Genomic DNA, 23,375 nt, shown 5'->3' with positions numbered 1-23,375 from the left:
GGAGCAGGAGGCCTGTGAGAGGAGAGGGCTGTTTCTCACATCTCACAGGACTAAAGTGACCATCCATCTGGTATTGGATGGGACGGTCCTGTATTGGGGATGCCAAAAAGTGACCCAACTTATTTTTTAAAAGGGACGAATTGTCCCGTATTTGGGCCTCTTCTGCCAGCAACTGCTGTGGGGGAGTCACTCCCCCGAGCCTCGGGGAAGCAGGAGGAGCGTGAGCAGCTCCCCTGTCCCGGCCGCTTCCCGAGGGCTCTGGGGAGCGCTGGCAGCGGCGGCTTCCACGGGAGTCCCGGGATAGGGCCGGCGGCTGCCACCTCCCTGCCGGTTCCCCGGGGCTTGGTGGAGCCGGGAAGAGCCCCCCACCCCACACTCTCCGTCCCAAATATGGTCGCCCCACGCAGGGCGCGATGCTCAGTGAGGGCAGGGGCGCCAGGCCCCCGCCCCGGGGAACACACCGCTCCGAGACGCCCGGGACTAGCGCTCTGGCTCACCCCGCCAGGGGGCCCTTGTGCGCAGCCCCCTTACCCTACCGCCGAGCGAGCGGGCGAGTTGCTGTGCGACTCCAGAGGCTGCCGGATAGCGCGCTCCAGCCCCGGCTCCTGACTTGCGGGGCGCCGCGGCTCCCGGCGTGGTGCGCCCTGGAGCCCCGCGCGCGCGCCTCGCCTCCCCCGGGGCGCAACGCGCTCGGGAGGAGCAGTCTCGGAGCGGCGGGCAGGATGCGTCTGGCTTCTGCCCGCCGGGAGCCCGGCCTCCCGGGTTATGAAACCGCCACCAGGCCCGGCCCGGCCCGGCCTCCAGCGGCTGACGGAGGTTTGTGCTTCCCCAGGGGACGGGCGGGGGGCGTTGGTGGGGCCGGGGAGGAAAAGACCCGCTGCGGTAAGGGGCGAGCGGGCGGCTGAGGGCAGAGTTCCAGGGGAGAGGGGCTAACGCTGCTCTACTGTCCCCAGGATGGCGAAGCCCACGGCACAAGCGCTCTCCTCCCGGCTGGAGACGCCCAAGTGACCCAAGTGCCAAGCCAGGTGAAGTGCCTCGTAGCCAGGGCACGTTCCGTGGTACAGGCCCTGCTCACTCCTTTATTCCCTTTTCTTTTCGAGTCAAAAAACGCCAGGGTTAGGCGTCAGCCGAAGGGGACCTCAGAGGGACCTTGCGGTAAAGGGCTCCAAGCCCACTGCTCCGCCGACCAGGCGAAATAAAACCTCTCGCTAAAAATAGTTACAAACTGGAGGATGTTAGCTTGGGGGAATGATTTATGTTCTATTGAATAAGAGGTGAGCAGAGCTGTTCCTAAGGCTCATATTCAACTTAGGTTAATCACTGTGGAGTGCTGAAGTCTAATTACAGTGTCTGCCAGTTATTTAGACAATAATTTTAACCAAGGTATTCTCTGCCTACTAGAGAGGAGCAAGGTAGCATGCTGTAGCAGGCAGGTTTTCACAGTAGCCGTGACAGGATGAGTTGCATAAAAAACCTTTGTTATGCAATGCTGCAGCTCTGGGCTGTTTGTTTGCACCTGCATTAGAATTAGGAAAGCAATGGTTGCCCTGGGTGCAGAACTAGTGAGGTGTTCTAGCTAGATACAGAAGATTAATTTAAACACAACAGTTATCTTGAATGTTTAAAATAAAATGCAAATAAAGTGCAGAACTGAAGACTGCTGTAGCTCCTTTGACTACAGGGCAGATTTGATTATGATCCTAAATCAACTCACATGTCCTAAACCCAAAAGTTAGTAAAACAAAAAGCAGTCAAGTAACACTTCAAAGACTAGCAAAATAGTTTATTAGGTGAGCTTTCGTGGGACAGACCCACTTCTTCAGACCATAGCCAAACCAGAACAGACTCAATATTTAAGGCACAGAGAACCAAAAACAATAAGCAAGGAGGGCAAATCAGAAAAAGATAATCAAGGTGAGCAAATCAGAGAGTGGAGGCGGGGGGGGGAAAAAGGTCAAGAATTAGATTGAGCCAAGTATGCAGACAAGCCCCTATAGTGACTCAGAAAGTTCCCATCACAATTTAAACCATGTGTTAGATGTGCCAAATTTGAATATAAAAGCCAGCTCGGCTGCTTCTCTTTCCAGAACGGTGCGATAATTCCTTTTCTGTAACACACATACCTTTAGGTCATTGACAGAATGCCCCATTCCATTAAAATGTTGACTAACTGGTTTGTGGATCTGGAGTGTTTTGATGTCTGTTTTGTGCCCATTGACCCACTAGCTTACAAAAAAAACCCCAAACAAATGCTACCTAGCAACAAAGCATTTTTAACATGTTATGCTTTACCATAGGGTTTACTCACCACTGGACAACTGCTGGTGGTGTCTGCAGGTTAGTGCTGCCCAGTCTGACACCCACTTCTGTTTGCTCAGTGTTTCACTAGCATCAGGTTACTACTTCTTGCAGATCTGGCCCTCCAGCTATGTCACTATAATCTTCTTCTACTGTAACAAAAAGCTCACTGATCAAACTCTTATCAGTCTTGTGCTCCACTGCCCCAGTCAGTGCCCTTTTCCCAGTGGCCCCTGGAGAACACAGGCCTTTCCACTATTCCAGGGTTCCTAGAATGATCTGTCTTTTCAAGCTCTGACCTTTTTTGCTGTTTCCAGGGGCTCTTTCCTAATTATTTTCCAATCTTCTACTCCACCCCACACATCTTTCTTCAGCTCCTTAATCACCTCTTGGAAGGTTGTCAGATTCTGAAGTTCAGAGCCTTATTCTAGTACTTAACTGTTTCCCTAAACAGTTCCTTGCCAATACCTTTCCTCTCTAGGCACTGAGTTCAGAGCTTCTCCTTATAGCTCTCTTACCAGCAGCTTCCCCTCGTTATAAGCCTAGCTCAGCTTCTCCCCCAGGTGGGTTTCATCAGTCATAGGTTATCAGCCAGCCCTGACTTCCTTGCAGGTGCAGCCTAATAAAAGTTAAGTGGCTTATTTTACCTTTTCTGGCCTTGTGTGTCTAGACACCTGATCACATGCATTATATTTTTCTAATCAAATATTCATTATTAGATAATTGAGTAAAAATGTTAGTAAATCCCAGTTACTTTCCCCCCCCTTTATTACATTCTCATGATACAATTTATCCCTTTTTGTTTAGTAAGATGCTTCCCCACTCCTTTTTTTAAATAGGACAAAGTGAAATATGGTGGTGTCCTTTTAGGAGGCAGTACAGCAGAGAGGAAAAAAAAATTAAAGCTGTGTTTACATGCTGAATGCTCATAGTAGCAGCAGGGAAGGGAACCATTCAGCATATAAATGTTTCTAAGTTTACCCTGCCCCACTCCTATTTTAGGGTCACATCTGCATTTGCATTCCTCTTTTGAAAGAGGAATTCAAATGAGGGAAATAAAAATGCAAATGAGGCACAGATTTACATATCTTGCACTTCATTTACATAATTTTTTCAGAAGAGATTCTTTTGAAAGAAAGCAGTGTAGATGAGGCTCTTTCAAAAATAAACCCCATTTTTGAAAGAAACCTTCTTTTTGAAACAAAATAGGAAGAAGGGTTCCTTGTAAATCCTATAGATTCCACTCCACTTACACCATTCACAGTAGCATGGAGTGCCATTAAAGAGGGCCAAGGTGCAGGAAGAGGTGCCTTTGAGATGTGTACTTACTGCTAATAGCATCTTTTCCTGGTGACTGCCTTATGCCAGATGCTTCCTTTATTCCAGCTGTCTTTGTTGTGGTGTCTGTCACCCTGCAGTCCTCCCACTCCCAGAACTTCACCTTTCTTATCATGGCTTGGTCCTCTGGCTAGGTCACTAAGATCCCCTTCACTCCTAGAAAATTCAAAGTCTTTCTAAACCAGCTGTCATCTCCAAGCAGCCACTTCCCAGTGGCAAGTAGGGGAACCCAGCCCAGGGACCCCAGAGGCAGCCATGATCTCTTTGGTCTTAACCTTCGCTGGTGTTTGTTCCCTGCACAACTCTTGTGTCTGGGTTTATCAGCACAAGTGTCCTCCTCCAACTGTAAACCACTTCCTTGCAGCTCTTTATTGCTAATACCTCCTGGGCTTTATACAGGTTGCTCTTGTTGCTGCCCAGCTGAGCCCTTTGCCAGTTAGTGGCCTACTCCCTGTTTCCTTCAAGTGCAGCCTGAGCAATTAATGGGGATGCCTAGCCCCTTTCATCCCTCCCAGCCTTGTGTGTGGGATGCACCCCACTACAGCGATAGTCTTCAAACCTGTTATACCCCCCATGAAAAAAAGCTCCCCAGAACCAGAGTTTTGTAACTGAAAACAATATAGCGAAACTCCTTTCCAGTAGGCTTTCTTCAGCAGATGCTCCAGTGTCTGTGCCCACTGCATATTGGTACATCCAAGTTTTGTGAACTGGCCCATAGGATTTCAGAACAGGGGGTTAGGCAGTAATTTTTGAGTGAGGTAGAGCACACCAAGATTTTGATAAGTGGTCAGGGGCTGCAGTCTTCCACAGAGGGAGCGTGGGGTCTGGGATGAAGGTTGGAGGCAGAAGGGAGCTGTAGGTGACTGGGGTGCAGGAGAGGGTATGGGATCTGTGGGGAAGTTTGGATAAAGGAGGGGATTGTGACCAGTGTTCCCTGTAAGATAAACATGTGGCCACCCAGATGATGAGCAGAGTGCCCACAACTGGCAGCATGTGTTTTTACTGGTGCTTTACATGCCTCAGTGCACACAATATTTATTCTGCAAAACATTAGAGTGAAGATTGGTTGTGATCTGGGGCAAGGCATAGGGTTGCAGGGGCAGGGTCGGGATATGGGTGCAGGAGAGGATTCTGACCTGGGCTAGCGGGGTCTGAGGTGTAGGAGGAAGTTGTGACATGAGGGAGGGAGGATGAAGAGTGTTTGGGCAGTGACCACTATTCTCCGTAAGCTGAGTACTTGGGCAGCTGCTCATGGGCGATTCAGGTGCAGGCCAGCTGATTAGCAGAGCACCCACAGCCTCCTAGCACTGGCAGCACGTTTTTATGGGTGGTGCACATCCACACAAGCCTTTTTACATGTAACAAAATTTATTGTGCCCATGAATGGGAGGAATTAGAGGGAACACTGGTAGTGAGCTGGGGCACCAGAGGTGCTTACCTAGATGGCTTCTAGCCATCACCCATGCAAGGTCCCTGCTTGTTGCAGCCCAAGGGCTCAGCTCAGCTGGCTGCTCCATGTACTTCTCTCTGCTGGAACACATGGGGCTGAGAGATTTTGCGGGGGGCTGGGGATAGCCAATGGGAACCAGCCCATGGGAGCCGAAATATTAGGCTGGGGGCAGGGGCAGTGCACAAAGCTTTCCCCTCCCTCTGGCACAGAGAGGCAAATAGAACAGCCATCTGCTCTGAGCCAGAGGGTTGCTCCCCCACCTAAAATCTTGTTGGGGTGGGCTTGATCTGGCCTATGGGCCATATTTTGCCTGCCCTGCTTTAAAACCTGGCAGTTAGTTTGAAACCACTGATGCACTGAATGTTTCTCTTCCCCGCCCGTTTTAGGGCACTGATCACTGATTGACATGCAGTTTATCTTTGATACACAGATACACATTATTTTGCTATGCAGCAGAGAACCTACACAAAGGTCAGCTAGCACTGATAGTGCTCACCTTCATGGCATGATTTTTATAAAGCAGCCAGAGTGCACACGGCAGGTCCTAGCCAATGATGAGTTAATTTTAAGTTGTTATACTTTGAAACTAAAAACCACTAGATTGTGACCCCTAAAAAAAAAAAAAGGTTAAAAATTTTGTTTTGGTGTTGCAGAAGTTAGTTTCAGTTTCAAAAAAGCCAGTTCCATGATACCTCTTGAGAGCAAGTACTGAATAGTTCAAGACTAAGCCTATATAAAACCCTGCAGATGAGAGTGTGCCTCCTAGCCTGGCTAGAGAGGCTCACACTAGGCATGCTAAAAATAGCTGTGTGGACATTGTGGCACCAGCATCACTTTGGCTAGCCAGCAACACTCAAGCCTTGCGGGAGCTAAACCTGCATTTACACCACAAATCGGACATAGTTATTTTTATTATGATAGCTTAAGTATCTGCCTAGACTGGGAGTCTCTTTCAGCTGCAGTGTAAACAGTAGCAGGTAGAGTCTGTACCCTAGGTGCCTCTCTGCACCCCCAAGAAGTTCTGTTTTCACAGCTGGGTATAACAGTGTAGTGTCCTGCTGCCTCCCCACTCCCAGAGCCTTTCCTTGCCCCCGTGAAAGACCCCAGCAGTGGGGATGGGGCTGGTGGGGAAAGGATCCGGTGAGGGGGAAGGAGTGAGTGGGGAAAGATGCTGGAGCCTTTCAGTGCTTCCTCCAGCTACCATACCCTACGTGCTGCTGCAAACATAGAAAAGGCCTAAAAGGTTTGGTTTGTGGTAGTGTAATTAACAACCCAAATGTTATCTTCACAATCAAAACAAAGGGTGCTGCTGTGCACAAGCAGAAATTTACCATTACGTATCATCTTTAAAAATTGCTCCAGGCAGAGGTGATAGTCCTAACCCACTATAACAGTATTAAACAACTATGAACTAAAACGCCTTTACCTTTCATTAAATATAAATGAAAGGCAACCTTTGATAAAGCCACCTATGTTCCTTCTCACTCCTGGTACTCTTTGCTATCTAACCTGAAATAAGCCACAACTCATTGCTCTATTTGTGTGATAGGGATGAAGATTGAGATGACAGCTCCAGTAACATGCCATGTGGATCCTGGTGCAGGCCCATTCTGCAAGTCCACTATACAGTCTCTTTTTATATACCATCTGCTCATCAAGCTGATCCACCTAAGCCATCAGAGTCAGATATTTTCATTAAAAACAGACCAGAAATCACTGTGTTTGTTAGGTATGTATTAAAGTTCTGCAAAGTACAGGCATAAGTGTATGGGTGTGAGACAGCTTATGTATGATCTAAAATGTTTTTGATCCTCAAAAGAAGAGAGTCTTGATGCTTTAAAAAATAGCAACTAATTTGTCAGCTAAACGGTGGCTGCCACCTTGTGGCAGTCTGTACATAAATATGGTGCATGTACATGCTTTATTGAAGGAGTAAGCCACTATACACTAGCCCAGTAGTCCCCAAACTTTTTATAGTCATGCTACCCCGCTTCCCTCCGCAGGAGCAGGGTCTGGGAGTGGGCTGAGGTAAGAGGGTGGGTCTGAGGCCAGGAATGGAGGCATGCCTCAAGGCAAGGAAGGGGCTGGGAGCAGAGCTGAGGCTTGGGCCAGGAGCGATGGGGGATATGGCTGGGGTCACAGGTGGGTGTCAGGGCTGGAGCAGACCTGGGTCCAGAACAAAGATGGTCCAGATCTTGCAATAGCCCCCTTCCTGAACATCCCTCCACAATGTGCCGCACAGTTGGGGGACCACTGTACTCACCTGTAATTTAGTCTACATTTCTGTATTCTAATACTTCTTTCACATGAGCCCTGGAAGTATTAGTAGTAACAGAAGTCACATCACCTGAAGATACTGAATACATGTTCAGTTATACAGCAAATGTTTAATTGATTAATTTTCCCATCCCCCAAATCTAAACTAAAACAGGTTGTTCTAAGACAAAGTTAACTTTGAAGCATAAGGTAGGTAACAACTTTCCTTGTAAACTTCAGACTGTATATTTCCATAGTTACAAACTCCAGAAAAAACTTAAAATGAGTGCTGGGGAAAGGGTCCCATTGACCCATCCCTGTTATACTTATAGAACTGGAAGGCACCTTGAGAGGTCATGGAGTCCAGTTCGCTGCACTCACAGCAGGACCTATCACCATCCCTGACTGACTGACTTTTTTTTTTTTGACTGACTGCTAAATGATCTCCTCAAGGATCGAATGCACAACCCTGGGTGCACAAGGCCAACGCTCTAATCCTTCCTCCTCCCTCCTCCACGTTAATTGTGGATGTACACAGCTACATACCTTGGAATTTTGCTTTTCACAGAGGCACTCTCAGGACATCAAGACAACACCCCTCTTCAAGGGCAAAACGAGATGTTGTCATACATTTTACTAGTTTTGCACCAAGAGGGACAGCTCTCATACAGGTCTGAAGATGCTCCTTTGGGAAAGTCAGTTACTGTGAAAGTATCTTAAGAGAAGTGGCAGAAGTCATTTGAAACAAACGGGACTGAACAAACTACTAGTAAACAGGCTGTAGGTAAGTCTCAAGAGCGGGTGGACTGTACAGTCTCAAAACATCATTGCTGACCCATGTTTAGACAAGCAACGTAGAGAATGGTTTCAAGATTTATCAGTGATAACCTTTCTTAATGCTTTCATGCTGTTTATCATTGACAGGTCCTTTGGAGAATTTTCCAGTGCCACAAAGAATCAAGAAGAACTGACGCTAGCAGAAAGTTTGAAGCGGGATGGGAAAGTGTTTGATAAAAAGGTCTATTATACTGCTGGCTATGACAGCCCTTTTAAATTGCTCAATAGACACAATGAGGTATGGCTTATCAAGAGAAATGGAAACCCCAGTAATCAACAATAGGAAACAAACTGCTTTCTTTAGAGAGAGAAGTTCAATTTATTCAGACACTTTTTTTGCCTGGGAATTGAATGCAAATTTTTTAGCATCTTGAAAGATTATAATGATCAGATTTCAAATGTGCCCCTTCTGGAATGACAATACAGTTTTCCTCTTTCTGTCACTGATGAGAGTTTGGTCACACTTTCAGAAAGTGTAGAAAGCCACAAAAGTTTTTCTGTTCCTTCTTCACCCTGTTTCCTATTTTCCCATCTCTTAAAATCTATCATTGCAATTCAGCATACACCTAGGCTATGTCTACACTAGCCCCAAACTTCGAAATGGCCATTTCGAAGTTTACTAATGAAGCGCTGAAATACATATTCAGTGCCTCATTAGCATGTGGGCAGCCGCAGCACTTCGAAATTGATGCGGCTCGCCGCTGCATGGCTCGTCCTGAGAGGGCTCCTTTTCGAAAGGACCCTGCCTGCTTTGAAGTCCCCTTATTCCCATCTGCTCACAGGAATAAGGGGACTTCAAAGTAGGCGGGGTCCTTTCGAAAAGGAGCCCCGTCGGGATGAGCCACATCAATTTTGAAGTGCCGTGGCCGCCCGCATGCTAATGAGGCGCTGAATATGTATTTCAGCGCTTCATTAGTAAACTTCGAAATGGCCATTTACATGGCCATTTCAAAGTTTGGGGCTAGTGTAGACCCGGCCCTAGAAAGTCTGCAACAGCATAACACAAAAAAACTCTTCCTATGTATTCTGTGGCCACACTATCTCCTGGAGAACCTATCCCTTACTGCAGAACTTACTATGCTCCACAATAACCTTTTATTTTAAAAAGTTTACATCTGTAGTTGTTGTGAAGAGAATAAGAACTTAGTGCCTTTGGTTGCAACCAGCAGAGAAACAATACCTTGGAGGTTTGAACAGCCTCACTCATCTCATGGGTTATTACTTCAAAGATAACACTTTAAATATCAACTATTGGAGCGCTATCAACTTTTACACTATCCTACAGATGGGCTTATCTACACTAAAATTATGGAGTATCAAAAGAAAAAGGCGAAAGGAGAAAAATGCAAACTAAGTTACGTGAAAAAGGGCTACTGTCACAAGCTTTGTTTTCATATTCAGTTAATCACCTTTTAAATAAATGAATGTAATTGCTATGGTATTTCCAGTCTGCTTCACTAAGGGAAGACTTGCTATTAAACTTAGGTTCAGCTCACCTTATGCTACTCTTGCTTAGAGATCAAATAGCGTGTTTAACGGCGCAGCTGAGTTTAAACTTTGACAGCATATAATGTGCCAGCACTGGACTGACAGTCCATTTTTTATCAACCTTAATTTAGTGCTTATGATTGTTGCTGTATTGGCAGCAGCAAGGCAGGGAGTCATCTCTCCTCAGTGCAGGGCTAACTACTCTACTGTCCTCCCAATGCCTTACTGAACCTCCTGTTTATTTGCTCCTGAGCCTCTGCTGGTTAGGATTGCCTTTAAAATCCATCGTGCTGCTTCTAAATTGACATAAGAGGTAGCTGCATGCAACAGGAAGCAACCTCTAACTCCAGAATCTTCATGCTCTCACAGTTAAAAAGCAAAGGTTCCAGAAGTTAATTTCACTTGAACTAAACTAACATGTATTTCTTTAACCTCCTGCTTGTGCAGGGTCTTTTCCAAGCAAATTAGAAATCTAAGCTCTGACTGGACAAATTTACAATCTAACAATGAACAGACCATGGCAGAGAAGTGGACTGGGCAGGCAAGACGAGAAAATAATAGCAAGAGATTGCTGCAGAGAGAAGATCAGATCAGCCTATTTGGCTTTACATCTTGTTTGCTACAAGGTTTTGTTTTTTTTTTTTATTTCAATTGCAATTTGTGTTTCTTGGGCATCTTACTGTTTCTAAATTTGCTTTTGCTGCAGACACACTAATGTCAAGCTTTTATTAAAAATTAGTCTGATGAATACATTTTACACCTAATGTACATATACACGCTTAACTTTTGCTGCATTTTTTTTCTCCTATCTTGGTTCTACAGCAATTAGGATTTCTGCTATGGCTATGTATACACTACATCATAAAGTCAATTTCAAGGCAGCTAGCTTGATTTTTACAGTGTCAGTGTTTTCATTGTAAACACCATTGTCAATTTTAGGAAGCGCCGAGGTCAATATTACACCCACTATGCGAGTCAATGTAGCATCAAGTTTGAATTTAAAAGGTCTAATTAATGCTAGTGTGGAAATGCCATTTCTTTAAACTGACTTTACGAGCCTTCGGAGGTGTCTTGTATGTAGCCCACAATGCCCCACAATTGTCCGCTCCCATCTCTGCTGCTCTCCAGGTGCACAGGAAGTTGGTAACAGGAATCTGCAAATTTGAATTTGTTACCAGGAGGCCTGGGAAATTGAAGTGGGCACCTGGTCGCATTTTGAATTAATTTCTTATCAGTGCAGCAGTCGCATCTACCCATGAAATAATAGCCCCAACGCTGGGTGGTGGTTTCTTCCCTCACAGATTATAGCAGGAGAGCCAAGATTTTTTAGTGCTGGCGCTAGCCCCCCACCCCACCGCACCATGTGGCAGCTAGGCTGTGGGGATCATGCTTGAATGAGAGGATGAGAAATTTCTTTCCTCTGGTTCACCTTTGTACAGGGGTAGCCTCCCATCTATAAAAATTGGTGTTTGCTTTCCATAGGAGGAGAACGAGGGCAATGCAATGTGGGAAGATGACATCACATACCGCAAACACCATACTGCACCAGCGAAAAAACCCAGAATGCTATGGGGCTGTGGGAACTGTGGGATAGAATCCCATACTGCGCTACTGCAACGGTCAATGTCTGGCAGTTCAGCGTGGCAGCACTAACTCAACTTTGTGGGGAGGGGAGGATTCTCAAATTCGAACTTATAAAACCCAGCATTATAAAATCAAATTTAAGGAAACTGAATTTATATCACAGTGTAAGTGTAATGTTATACAGTTGTAAAATCTGGTTCAATAAGGGTAGTACATTAGAGAAGAAAGGAACTATTTACTGATCTTGCACTGAGAGTAATGGAGTTTTGCCATTAGCTTCAGTGGGTATTGGGCCCAAAGGGTTTCAAAAAAGTCGTTAGAATGTTTCTCATTATGAACAAAGTGTCCATGTAAGGAAATGTAAACTTAGAGGAGTACTATAAAACTGTTCCCTTTCATTCACAGCAATAGATTACGTGACACAATCTTCTCATAACTGTTGTTCTCCACGACAATTCCAATACCCATCTTCATATCCCTCTCTTGGAGCAGGAACTAGAGAGAGCGTGTGTGTTTGTGTGTGTGTGTCTGTGGAGGGGAGAGTCAGCTGGGTACTATATTGGGCACTATGGAGACGTGACTCCAAGGGGCGCCCACGCCAACCCTATGGCTAGCTGCAAGGGGAAAATTTGCACACTCAGACACCATGAACACATCTTAAAAACCACCAGTACAACAAGATGACACCATTTTTTTTCATCCTTGCTCCTCTCCAAAGCTTCCTATGCATTAATGACTAAACTGTTATCCTAGCTTAGTTGGTTTCATAACTATATATATATAATCCTTGACTTCTCTCTTCCTGACTCTTAGCCAGTCTCTCTATACCCTGTCATTTCTGCTCCTTTATTAGCCCCAGAATCTTCCCTTTTCTCTCCTCTGAAACTGATTCCTTGGCCTTCACCAACCTTGGCCTTAACTACTCTTCTCCCTCTGGTCTCTTTGCTCTTCATCCTGTAGTCCGCAAAAATCCTGCTGCTGAAAGAATTTTCCCTTGTCATTGCTCTCACTGCACTATTCCCCAGCCTCCCTTCATATTGGCTCACTATTAAATTCAAGCTTCCTGTCATCTTCATGGTCACATTTAACCTTGCTTGCATTTTATATCTTGTTCTCATTTCCTTTCATTCTGTTTTCCTTCAAGATTCTAGACTTTTTTCACCTTTCCCGATACTTCAGCCTCTGTGCATTCTCTCACTCTGCTCCCTGTGCTTGGAACACTCTGGTCTGTCAAACACTATCTCCCCTCCTTCAAATCCACTTGGTCCAGAAATCCTTCATTGTCTTGCCTAGATGGTGAGCTTCTTGGAGCAGAGCTTCATACCTCTGCATTTGAAAAGGGTCATGTTAGTTTTGTTCAAGTTATAAATAAATGCTGTGGATTGAAGTTTCACTTTGCTCTTCATCTTGCATGTTGTAGAGTGCATGTACTCAAGATCCAATGCAGAGAGTCTGTTCTAAGAGCTAAGGAAGCATAACATTAGTTGCAAACTAAATGAGCTCAAACTGGCTGCAGGCATAATGGGAAACAAGGCGGCTTTTTACAAATACATTGGTAACAAGAGGAAGACCAAGGAGAGGGTAGGGCCGTTGGTCAGTGACGAGGGAGAAACAGTGACAGGGAATTTGGAAATGGCAGAGATGTTTAATGATTTCTTTGTTTCGGTCTTCACTGAGAAATCTGAAGGAATACCTGACATAGAGAATGCTAGTGAAAAAGGGGTAGGTTTAGATGTTGAAATAAGAAAAGAACAAATTAAAATTTACTTAGGAAAATTAGATGTCTGCAAATCACCAGGGCCTGATGAAATGCATCCTAGAATCCTCAAGGAGCTGACAGAAGAGGTATCTGAGCCTTTAGCAATCATTTTTGGAAAATCATGGGAGACGGGAGAGATTCCAGAAGACTGGAAAAGGGCAAATATAGTACCCATTTATAAAAAGGGGAACAAGAATAACCCGGGAAACTACAGGCCAGTCAGCTTAACTTCTGTGCCAGGAAAGATAATGCAGCAGGTAATTAAAGAAATCATCTGCAAGCATTTGGAAGGTGGTAAGGTGATAGGGAACAGCCAGCATGGTTTTGTTAAAAACAGATCATGTCAAACCAATCTAATAGCTTTCTTTGATAGAATAACGAGCCTTGTGGATAAGGGAGAAGCAGTGGATGTGGTATACCTAGACTTCAGTAAAGCATTTGACACGGTCTCACATAATATACTTATCAATAAACTACGCAAATACAACTTAGATGGGACTATTATAAGGTGGGTGAACAACTGGCTGGATAACCGTACCCAGAGAGTAGTTATTAATGGTTTTCAATCCTGCTGGAAAAGTATAACTAGTGGGGTTCCGCAGGGGTCTCTTTTAGGACCGGTTCTGTTCAATATCTTCATTAACGATGTAGATATTGACATAGAAAGTACACTTATTAAGTTTGCAGATGATACCAAGCTGGGAGGGGTTGCAACTTCTTTGGAGGATAGGGTCATAATTCAAAAGGATCTGGATAAAATGGAGAAATGGGCTAAGGTTAACAGGATGAAGTTTAATAAGGACAAATGCAAAGTGCTCCACTTAGGAAGGAACAATCAGTGTCACACAAACAGAATGGGAAAGGACTGCCTAGGAATGAGTACAGCAGAAAGGGATCTAGGGGTTATAGTGGATCACAAGCTAAATATGAGTCAACAGTGTGATGCTGTTGCAAAAAAAGCAAACATGATTCTAGGATGCATTAACAGGTGTGTTGTGAACAAGTCATTCTCCCACTCTACTCTGTGCTGGTTAGGCCTCAGCTGGAGTATTGTGTCCAGTTGTGGGCACCGCAGTTCAGGAAGGATGTGGAGAAATTGGAGAGGGTCCAGAAGAGAGCAACGATAATGATCAAAGGTCTAGAGAACATGACCTAGGAAGACAGGCTGAAAGAATTGGGCTTATTTAGTTTGGAAAAAAGAAGATTGAGGGGGGACATGATAGCAGTTTTCAGGTATCTAAAAGGGTGTCATAAGGCAGAGGGAGGGAACTTGTTCTTCCTTGCTGCTGAGGATAGAACAAGAGGCAATGGACTTAAATTGCAGCAGGGGACGTTCAGGTTGGACATTAGGAAAAAGTTCCTAACCGTCAGGGTGATCAAACACTGGAACGAATTGCCAAGGGAGGTGGTAGAATCTCCATCACTGGAGATATTTAAGAAGAGGTTAGACAGATGGCTTTCACAGATGGTCTAGAAAGTGCTTGGTCCTGCCATGAGGGCAGGGGGCTGGACTCGATGGCCTCTCGAGGTCCCTTCCAGTCCTACTCTTCTATGATTCTATGGACTTGAAAGACAAATGACCAAAGAGGAGGAAAGCTGGAAAACATCTGATAGCTAAGTAGATTCAATAATCATTTCTGACTTACATCAATAGTCAAACAACTACTTGGCGGATAGGAAAACAAGCCTCCCAACAGTAACACTAAATGTGGGATTTGGACGAAAAATCCGTATTTAGTTGCACTGGGACAAGGGTTGCATTTTCTCCCCTTGAACTCTCTGGATATGTTTAGTGGAGATTTTCTAAGGCCTAGTCTACGCTTCAAAAGTTGCAGCAGCAGAGATATACCATCAAAACCCTGCTAATGTAGACAGAGCTTATATAGACAAAAACATATTTTTTGCTGTTGAACTTCTACCACTTTGGGAATTGAAAGTAGAACATCAGCGTAGATATGTAAAAGAGCCCACATCCCTAATCAACATTACTACATAGACAAAACTAAACCTGGCCTAAGAATATGCTGCTGAGGAGTAGCGTACATATCAGAAAAGTCAGTACAGGTCAGTGACTGGGGAGGGCTTCAGCTTATACAGTGACTGAAGATACAAGACCTCACCATATTCTAGAGACATGAGTGGGAATAAAGATGTCTAGAATCTGATTAGAAGATATATTATTATAGAAGACAGACTGAATGACAGCAACCATCTGATTCATTGATTTCTGCCTTTTCTAGTTCTGAACAAAGTCATGGGGCGTTTCATCTGTTTTCCTAAATCATATTGTTGTGTTATTTTTGATTGCCAAAATAAATTGCAAATATTTACCTTGTTGTGAAGGTAACAAAGAAATCAAGTTTTTACAACAGAAAATGCTAATATTTGCAACCCAAACGTGTACAAAGAGAATAGGAAAATCTGAAAGTTAGAATCATTTCAATGTTAAGTTTTTCAACTCAAGTCTTAACCACAGAAAGAAGAGAGTTACTGTATTCACCTCAATTACAGTTTCAGTTTTAAAATGTCTCAACCAGGTCATTCAAACACAATATGATTAAAACAAGTCTCTGCTTTTCCATGCCATCTCCATTCTGAGAATATATGAGAAAGCTATGCATTACAATTTGGGACATAAGAACACCCATATCAGTCTAGTCCCATATGCCTTGTCTAAAGTGGCTAGCACCAGAGGATTAGAAGAAGGGGCAAGTAACCCAGTGGCAGGCAATTAGACTATGTCTAGACAAGTGTATCCTGAAATAGCAACCCCCAGGAGTTACACACTGCACTTGAAATAGTTCTATTTCTAGCATGGTATTCTGTTTCTGCTACCCCTTGTTGCGAGACGGGTAGCAGAAACCTTGAAATTGGCCCTTATTTTGAACCGCAGTGTTATCCAAATGGCACCAAATCGAAATAAGTAGCTTGAAATTTGCATTACGCAAATTGCATAAATTATTTTGAGCTAGACGTGGCCTTAGTGAATAACCAGAGAGATGCTTTTTCCCCACTTGTACCATTTAACAGTCAACTAAACCATTTTCTAAAAAATAATAAAAAAAAAAGTCCCAATGAATGTAATTGGCTTGTCTCATTAGCCAAATGTTTTGTTTTAATTCTGCTATGCTCTTGGCCTCAGACCACCTTTACAACACTGTCACAAAGTAATAATCATTGGTAAAAATGTATTTGCTTTCAACAGTTTTAAATACATTGCCTTTAATTTTCAAAGATGTCCCTTGTATTGGTATTATAGGAAAACTGGATGCATAGGATACCCAGTTTACGTTGGCTGTAACATTATTTTGTGTGCCTAGTAGCTCTCAGTCATCTTTCTAAATTGAATAGTCGTAGTTCTTTCAATTTTTCTTCATTTGGCAAACTCTCCTCTTATCTCTGACATTTTTATTATCCATTTGAGATAGACTATTGATTTTATTATCAACAATTTCTATGCACACTAGTGAGCTGCCATTCCATGCTCTTCCTGTTGCTTATAGCTCTGGTTTGTCACACAGCTTTAATCTATTCTTACAATACTGAGTATTTCTCATACAAAAGCAAAACTCAAGCATAAATATGGAGCAGTGACTGAACACGGGTTTGGAATCCAAAAACCCTTAAATGTTCGTATTAATATAGCTGATCTGCCACTGAGCTGCTGGGTAGTTTGAGTACCCGTCTTAAGAGTCTGACCCTGCAACCACAAACAAGACTAGACCACACCAAACTCGGTTCCTAAATGAATTTGTACACTTGAATCATCAGGCCCTTTAGTTTTCCATCTGCAAAATGGGAATAATTACCTCCCTGTCACAATGGCCTTATGAAATTAGTTAACATTTGTCCAGTGTTTTGAAAAGGTAAGTGCGACTTGTTACATGAAAATATGGAGGTCTACATTTGATATTTGATTGACAAAGGGAGAAAAATGAAAACCGTACGAGTCCCCTTTATTTTATTACAACACTCATTCAATGTGCAGTGCATGTGAACTTTTTTTGAAATGTGTCTTTGTAGCTGTAAAGTTAAGATCCGTTGGTTATCTGAATTAGTTTTCATCTGATTCCAATAATCAAAGGTATATATCTGGTATTTTTCACCTGCTCAGTATATCAGAAACATAGAGCGTTTGCTGTGCACAGTTCCATCTGACTTGTTCCAGGAATATAGACATGCAGCAGAACCATAGAGCCCATGTTACGGGCAAACTGGCTCCTACAGATTTAACCACTGACCTGCTGCTTGAAGATCTTTAGTTCCTTGGGACCGGTACCAAAGAAGAGAGGAGGAAAAGTAACATTGAGAATATTATACAGTAAACAGCATGGCTATGTCTACACTGGAGAGTTTTGTAGACAAAACTGGGGCTTTGTCAACAAAACTCACAGGGCATCTAAACACAAAATGCGTTTGGTCTACAACAAAGCCACGTAGACGCTCTGGGAGCTCTTTTGTTGACAAAGTGGATCAAAAGATCAATCTGCTTTTATGTATAGACGCAATCTGTCGACCAAGTTGTGTTGGAACCTCACTTCCAACAGTAACGTCTGTAGACAGATGCTTCTACTGTAGACATAGCCCATGAGATGGAGGTTGGAGAAGAGCTGGGACTTTGTTCTATTAACTGCAGCTGATGTTCCCTCAAAAGATATGCAGAATGGAATGCAAAGATCTACCAAAATTGTTAGATGCCATTAAAATATGTTTCACTTTATGAACTGGACATTAGTAGTTAGATGCATGTTTTCTATATGAGAGCAAACAATGTTGGCTGCAACTTTTGACAGGTGTTATCAACTCAAAAGACAAGATATCCATTGGCAGCCCTGTTTTATTTAAGCAGAGTCACAGCACTGTCATCATCCCCCTTTTTGAAGAGAAGAGTTAAGTGAAGGCCCCTGAAATTTACATTACTAACAAATAAGGGATAGAAGAAAGGGATTACAGGAATATCTCACTAAAATAAATAATCTACAAGAGAGTGTTTCTTCTTAAAGCAGTCTAAAAATGTATAAATTCTAAAGTGGGAAGATCAAAAGGCATTTAACAACTTCCGTTATTTACAAACAATATAAAAACTGCATAAACCATCAAATTATGCAAAATTCCTTTGCAAAATTAAAAGTTTCCTGCTATGAACCAAAAACTCCATCCAATGTTTAAGTTTTAATCAACTGTTTTCTTTACAAATGAAAGCCATTAAACACTTTTATTACCATCAGTAAAATATACAGTAAAACAAACCTTGCTAAATTATTTTTTTCCTAAAACAAAGAAATACTTCAGGCAAATCAAAAAGGAAACTACCTAATTTACTCTTTGGTAACCAAAAGTTAGCAAATATTTGACATTTCAAGTGATGAAAAGTTTTTAAAAATCTTCCCATTTTGATAAATGGGAAGAAAACCTCTGGCAAAATGCAACTCTCATGTTTAATTTAAACGGAAAAGCTCTACCGTTGCTTTGTAGTGCAACCTCTCAAATTCATGTTTTGTGATTAATTTCAGATACTTGAAGCTTTCCAGCTTTGGCAGTGTATTGCTTATTCCTCTCCTGTTTTCCTATTATTTGCTTACCTTCTCTTTACAAATACGCATCCAATTATTTCAGTTCTCCTAAGGGATCACACAACTACCAATCAAGTAAGCAATGCACGTAGAAACAAGAGTGTGTGAAAGACAAACTATGGCTGCACAGCAGCTAGTACTGTTACAACTGTGCCCTCTCTTTTGTGTTAGGTTTTAAAAATTTTTATTTTCCTCTGGAAAAATGTACCTACACCAATTCAAAACCTATTGACCTTTTTACATTAATATGACACACTTAAATTAGCAGGCGCGTGCGCACGCACGCACGCACACACACACACACACACGCACGCACGCACGCAAAAAGCTGCTGTGTAGCGCCAGCCTTGCTACCTCCAACAGGCTGTGCATCTCATCCACTTCCCAAGCTTCAGAAAGAGAATGCTTTTAAAGCAACTGCCCCTTTGTACCACAAAAACTTCCCATCTGTTTTTTAGGCTTACTCTAATTTTTACCCCCACAATCCAAAAGTCTAAAAAAAAAATAAAAAAAAAATGACAGCCCACAGGATCTGAGGAAATCCCCTCAGACAGGTCTTTTAAGGCTTATGAATATATTCAGCTGCAACTCTCTTTAAAGCCACAGACCACCTACTCATAGCAAGTCCTACCCATCCTAGCCATGCAGAGCAAGCAGTGCTCCAGTGTTTGACACACATGTGAAGTTCATGTAATAAATGCTCAGCAAAATGAACTGTTCTGGATTGGGCTTGCTGCTCGCACCTGTTCCTTACACATTCTATATGCTATCTGAAAGACCTTTGTCCTCACTCCTTAACTTTTTTTCATCTGAAAGGCTCAGACACGTTGAAGAAGTTGGTTTTACCAGTTGAGCCATTAAGTCTAAGTGGGTTGAAACGCTGGTCTCACTGAAACCGGCATCGTCGGCGTATGGAAAATCATTAATGTCCATTTCATCACTGTTAAAGACATCAAGCTGGCTCTCTTGCTGCTCTTTTAAAGTTCTGCGGATCCTGTTCTCTGCTGGTTCGACTGCTTCCCCATCTCCCTCGCTAATAACAGTCATGGGGCTGCTCTGGATACGGTTCCGGACATTGTACTTGCTGCTGGCAGCGGAGGGTGGGGTTCGTGATCTGCCATACCTAGTGCTGGAAAAGGACATACTCCTTGGCATCAGGCCCTCACTCTTGGCCCATTCTTCCTGGGCCCTTTTATTCTTGCTGGGTGAATAGGAGCCAGGGCTGTCAGGAAGCTCAAGGGAGAAATCTGCCTTTGTTCGGTGGAACCTTGGATCTGTGTTCTTCAGCATCTCCGCAGCTGACATGCGGGAACTGGTGTCCGAGCGGCTCCCTTTTTTCAGCAGCAGGGCTTTGAAGTTATCGTTGCTGGTGCTGCTCTTGCGAATGCTTCTCTGAATTGATCCAGCCTGCTTGAGGGAAGCTAGATTTGGGGAAGCACCAGTGGGTGTGACTGGGGGTGAAGGAGAATGGTTGCGGGAGCGGTCATCCTCAGAATCTTTGCGGCCAAGGACTTTCCTTTTGGATCTGAGATTGCAAACATAAAAATAAAACATTTCCCTCCCAAAATAAATAAGAAAGTCTGTTCAACAAACTAATAAGCAGGACAGTAAGTTACCTTTAAACAGAGAGAACAACCCTGGAAAAGGGATGTAATGGATAAAACTGGAAGAGTATGTAATGACTACCACCCAACCTGTGTTTTAATATATACAGATATTTGAGGCATACAGGAATCAAAGACCAATCCACTATTCTTATTCCTCAGAATAAGAATACTGGGTCTATTATATTTGACAATGCTGATGTCCAAGCCAATTTGTATTGATTTTCCAAAGGCCCTTACTTTACTAAACATAGGCTGCATTCTTTTTGTCCACTAATTTTGGGATTTGATTGCAAAAAATATATCATTCCAGTCTGTCTGGCATATATTCTTTAGAATCCCATATAGTTTGTTACTCATCTTTCCTTTAGGAGAGCTTAGAAATGTAGATTTGTGCATTTTACTTTAGAAATGTATATGGCCCTGCACATTAACAACACTAAAGATAAGTTTGAGTTAAAAAAAAAAAAAAAAGAACCAGATGATCTGGTTTTAGGGGAAAAAAAGATTTTAAAAATAAGAATTTAAATGGTAAAATCAGGCCTTCAAGATAAATGTCAGACATTCACAGTGCTGTTGGCATTCTAGGACTCCCATCTGTTTGACTACAGAGCCAAGAGCAGACCAATTTTCTAGCTTACAACATGAAATTTAGCTCTGCAGCCAAAAGGGCTACATGATTTTAAATTTAAAAATGAAGACTGTAGAAAACACATCAAAAATCAGAACAGCCTAAGTATGGGAAATGTATTTTTATTGCTGGTTTTTACATCACAATTGCACCTGTGGACTAAGTAAGAATGCATATAAAATGCATATAAAAGTCTATTAATGCTATAATATATATAATATTAATAATGGATTAAAATGATTCTCAGCACTTGTTGCAAAAGTTTTACCTAACAAAGTACGTGTGTCTATTGACAGAAAGACTTGTACAATACAGACCATTCCCCTAATAAAAACCATAAATAGTACTACTCCATGTACACCTAAGGCCATTGTAATGTAATATAAAGTTTCATTCCCGTTTCTGCCAGAGGCTGAGCTTTCTCCCTGGCAAGTTTGCAATTTGCACTATGGCATACTAACACAAAGTACAGTAACATCAGCTAAGATGGTGGCGAGCAGGGGATGTTTCCACAAGATAGCCACAGTGATCTCACGTCTTACAACCTTGTAGACAACTTATTGTCATAGTGGTGTACTCTGCTGCTGCTGCTTACATCTTTTTAGCTGAGAGAAAAGTGAAGTCCTGGCACCTATCCATTACAAGGGAGATCAGGCAATGATAAGGAGTATACGGGTGGGGGAGATATTGCAACAGTGTTATCAAGGAAAAACACTAACTCAGTTAATCTCTGTGTCAGGGCCTATACCACCAGGGAGCTTAATGCTTAGATTTTAGCATGCGCATTTGTGTTATACAGCGGTAGCTTGCCTATATATAGAATTATTATAAAAGAATTATTGGGATCTGGGCTTTAAGAAGCTCTTACAGTTCCATTGTTTGCAGCCTTATTTTGCAGGAAGAATCTGCAGGGTCTAGAGAGAGGTGTCCCATGGCCAATGAAATTTGGGTGAGATTTGGCTGAAATACAAATGGTTATTTCCATTCTCTCCCTTAGGTTCCTTGAAGAAAGTGTGGCAGGCTGACCAACTCTGAATACTCTGAGCCAAGGCTCATGAAGGCACCAGGGACACAACTGCAATGCAAAGTAGTGAAGGGAAAGGCCTCGTCCAGGCTGATGCATGCTCAGTAAACTCTGGGGGACGATGGGAGGAGCATATTCAGTGTGGTTGGCCTGGAGCTCTTACGGTGTGCAGTAATACTCCGTGGAGATGGAACATTTATTGCCAGCCATGAAACAAACTTTTCTGGAGCATGCACAAACCAAGATTTTCAGAGGTTTATTATTAAGCCAGATTTCACAGGGAGACCAAAAGTCCCTGCTCAAAAGTGCAAAGATGAGACAAGTATCAGAGGGGGAACTGAGTTATTCTATATCTTCAAAAACAACAAGAAGTCCCGTGGCGCCTTAGAGACTAACATATTTTGGCACATAAGCTTTTGTGGGCAAAGACCTGCTTTGTCAGATGCATGAATGGGGGTTCCAGAGGAGGGTCTAAATTTATAGGCTCATGACAGAGCTTGTCAACTCTATCCCTCCTCTTAACTGGGACTCCTTCCTTTTCATGAGCCTATAAATTTAGACCCTCTGGGACCCCCAACTCATGCATCTGACACAGTGGATCTTTGCCCACAACAGCTTATAATCCAAAATATCTGTTGGTCTATAAGCAGACAGGGGAGGATCCTACTGAAAGCTCAGGGCAGGGGAAAAGAGGCTGTGTTTACACTAGAGAGTTTTGTCAACAGAAGGGGCCTTTGGTCGACATAACTCGGAGCATCTACGCACATAAAGCGTTCGGTTGACAGAGTCTCAACAGAACTCTGCATTTGTCTTGACAGTGTTATCCCTTGAAAATTTGAGGGATAACACCCTGTCGACAGAGTTCTGTCAACAGAAGTGCAGCGTGGACACTTCTGTCAACGGAGAGGGCTTCTGGTTCACCGGGCAGCCCTGTTTGCAGAGCTTCCTGTCCACCGTTCTGTCGAGAGAAAGGGCCAGGTACTCTGGCTGCTCTTTGTCAACAGAGTGGATTGTTCTGCTTTTGACCTGCTTTTATGTGTAGGTGCACTCTGTCGACACAACTCTGCAGGCAGACGTTTCTGTTGACAGATGCTTCCAGTGTATACAGAATGCGTTTTCACATGGCCAAAACAACCTTATTTTTCCTCTAGCCTTGTTCTGAAACAACTGAACATTTTTTTCTGAATATTTCCTAAAATTCAGACTGAAAGAGATGCCTAACGTGGAATATTTCAGCCCAATTAAAGTTCAGCTAAATTATGAAACAACTGAAAACTGGTTTTTTTGGCTTTTTTTTTTTTTTTAAAGGGACATCTCAGGCAGTAAGAACTACAGACATTACCAACAGCTTATATGTATAATGAATGTGTGCATATACATATATCTACATAAAAAATACACACAATTATACACATTAATTCCATGCATGTATTCCATATAGTGTAAGCCTGTGTGTATATCTCATGTTAAATATTGCCTTCAAGAAACCAGTATTTCATTTGTACATTATTCTTTCAACTTCAGAAATTGTCA

The 23,375-nt window shown here is 43.0% G+C and overlaps 2 protein-coding genes across 5 annotated transcripts in view; one reads left to right on the top strand and one right to left on the bottom strand.

Annotated features, from left to right (window-relative positions):
* The first annotated feature begins 546 nt into the window (after positions 1-546).
* Positions 547-8,790, top strand: HEBP2 (heme binding protein 2). The gene is given in 5 exon segments (XM_074988734.1): positions 547-816; positions 954-1,058; positions 6,636-6,707; positions 6,710-6,815; positions 8,267-8,790. Coding segments are annotated over 5 exon segments (573 nt in total). The 5' UTR covers positions 547-722; the 3' UTR covers positions 8,463-8,790.
* Positions 8,791-16,678: 7,888 nt separating this feature from the next.
* NHSL1 (NHS like 1) overlaps positions 16,679-23,375 on the bottom strand; it is a 254,071-nt gene continuing 247,374 nt past the window's right edge. For 3 of the 4 annotated variants that reach the window (XM_074990474.1, XM_074990475.1, XM_074990477.1), the window contains one exon: positions 16,679-20,108. In XM_074990474.1, the coding sequence (XP_074846575.1) occupies positions 19,343-20,108 (766 nt within the window). In that variant the 3' untranslated portion in view covers positions 16,679-19,342. The remainder of the gene's footprint in view (positions 20,109-23,375) is intronic. The other variant, XM_074990478.1, reaches the window with a different exon arrangement.

The sequence above is a fragment of the Carettochelys insculpta genome, chromosome 3 (genome assembly GCF_033958435.1).
Source record: "Carettochelys insculpta isolate YL-2023 chromosome 3, ASM3395843v1, whole genome shotgun sequence".
NCBI lineage: Eukaryota > Metazoa > Chordata > Testudines > Carettochelyidae > Carettochelys > Carettochelys insculpta.
The sequence above is the reverse complement of the archived record's forward strand: the minus strand, read 5'-3'. Positions and strand labels throughout refer to the sequence as shown.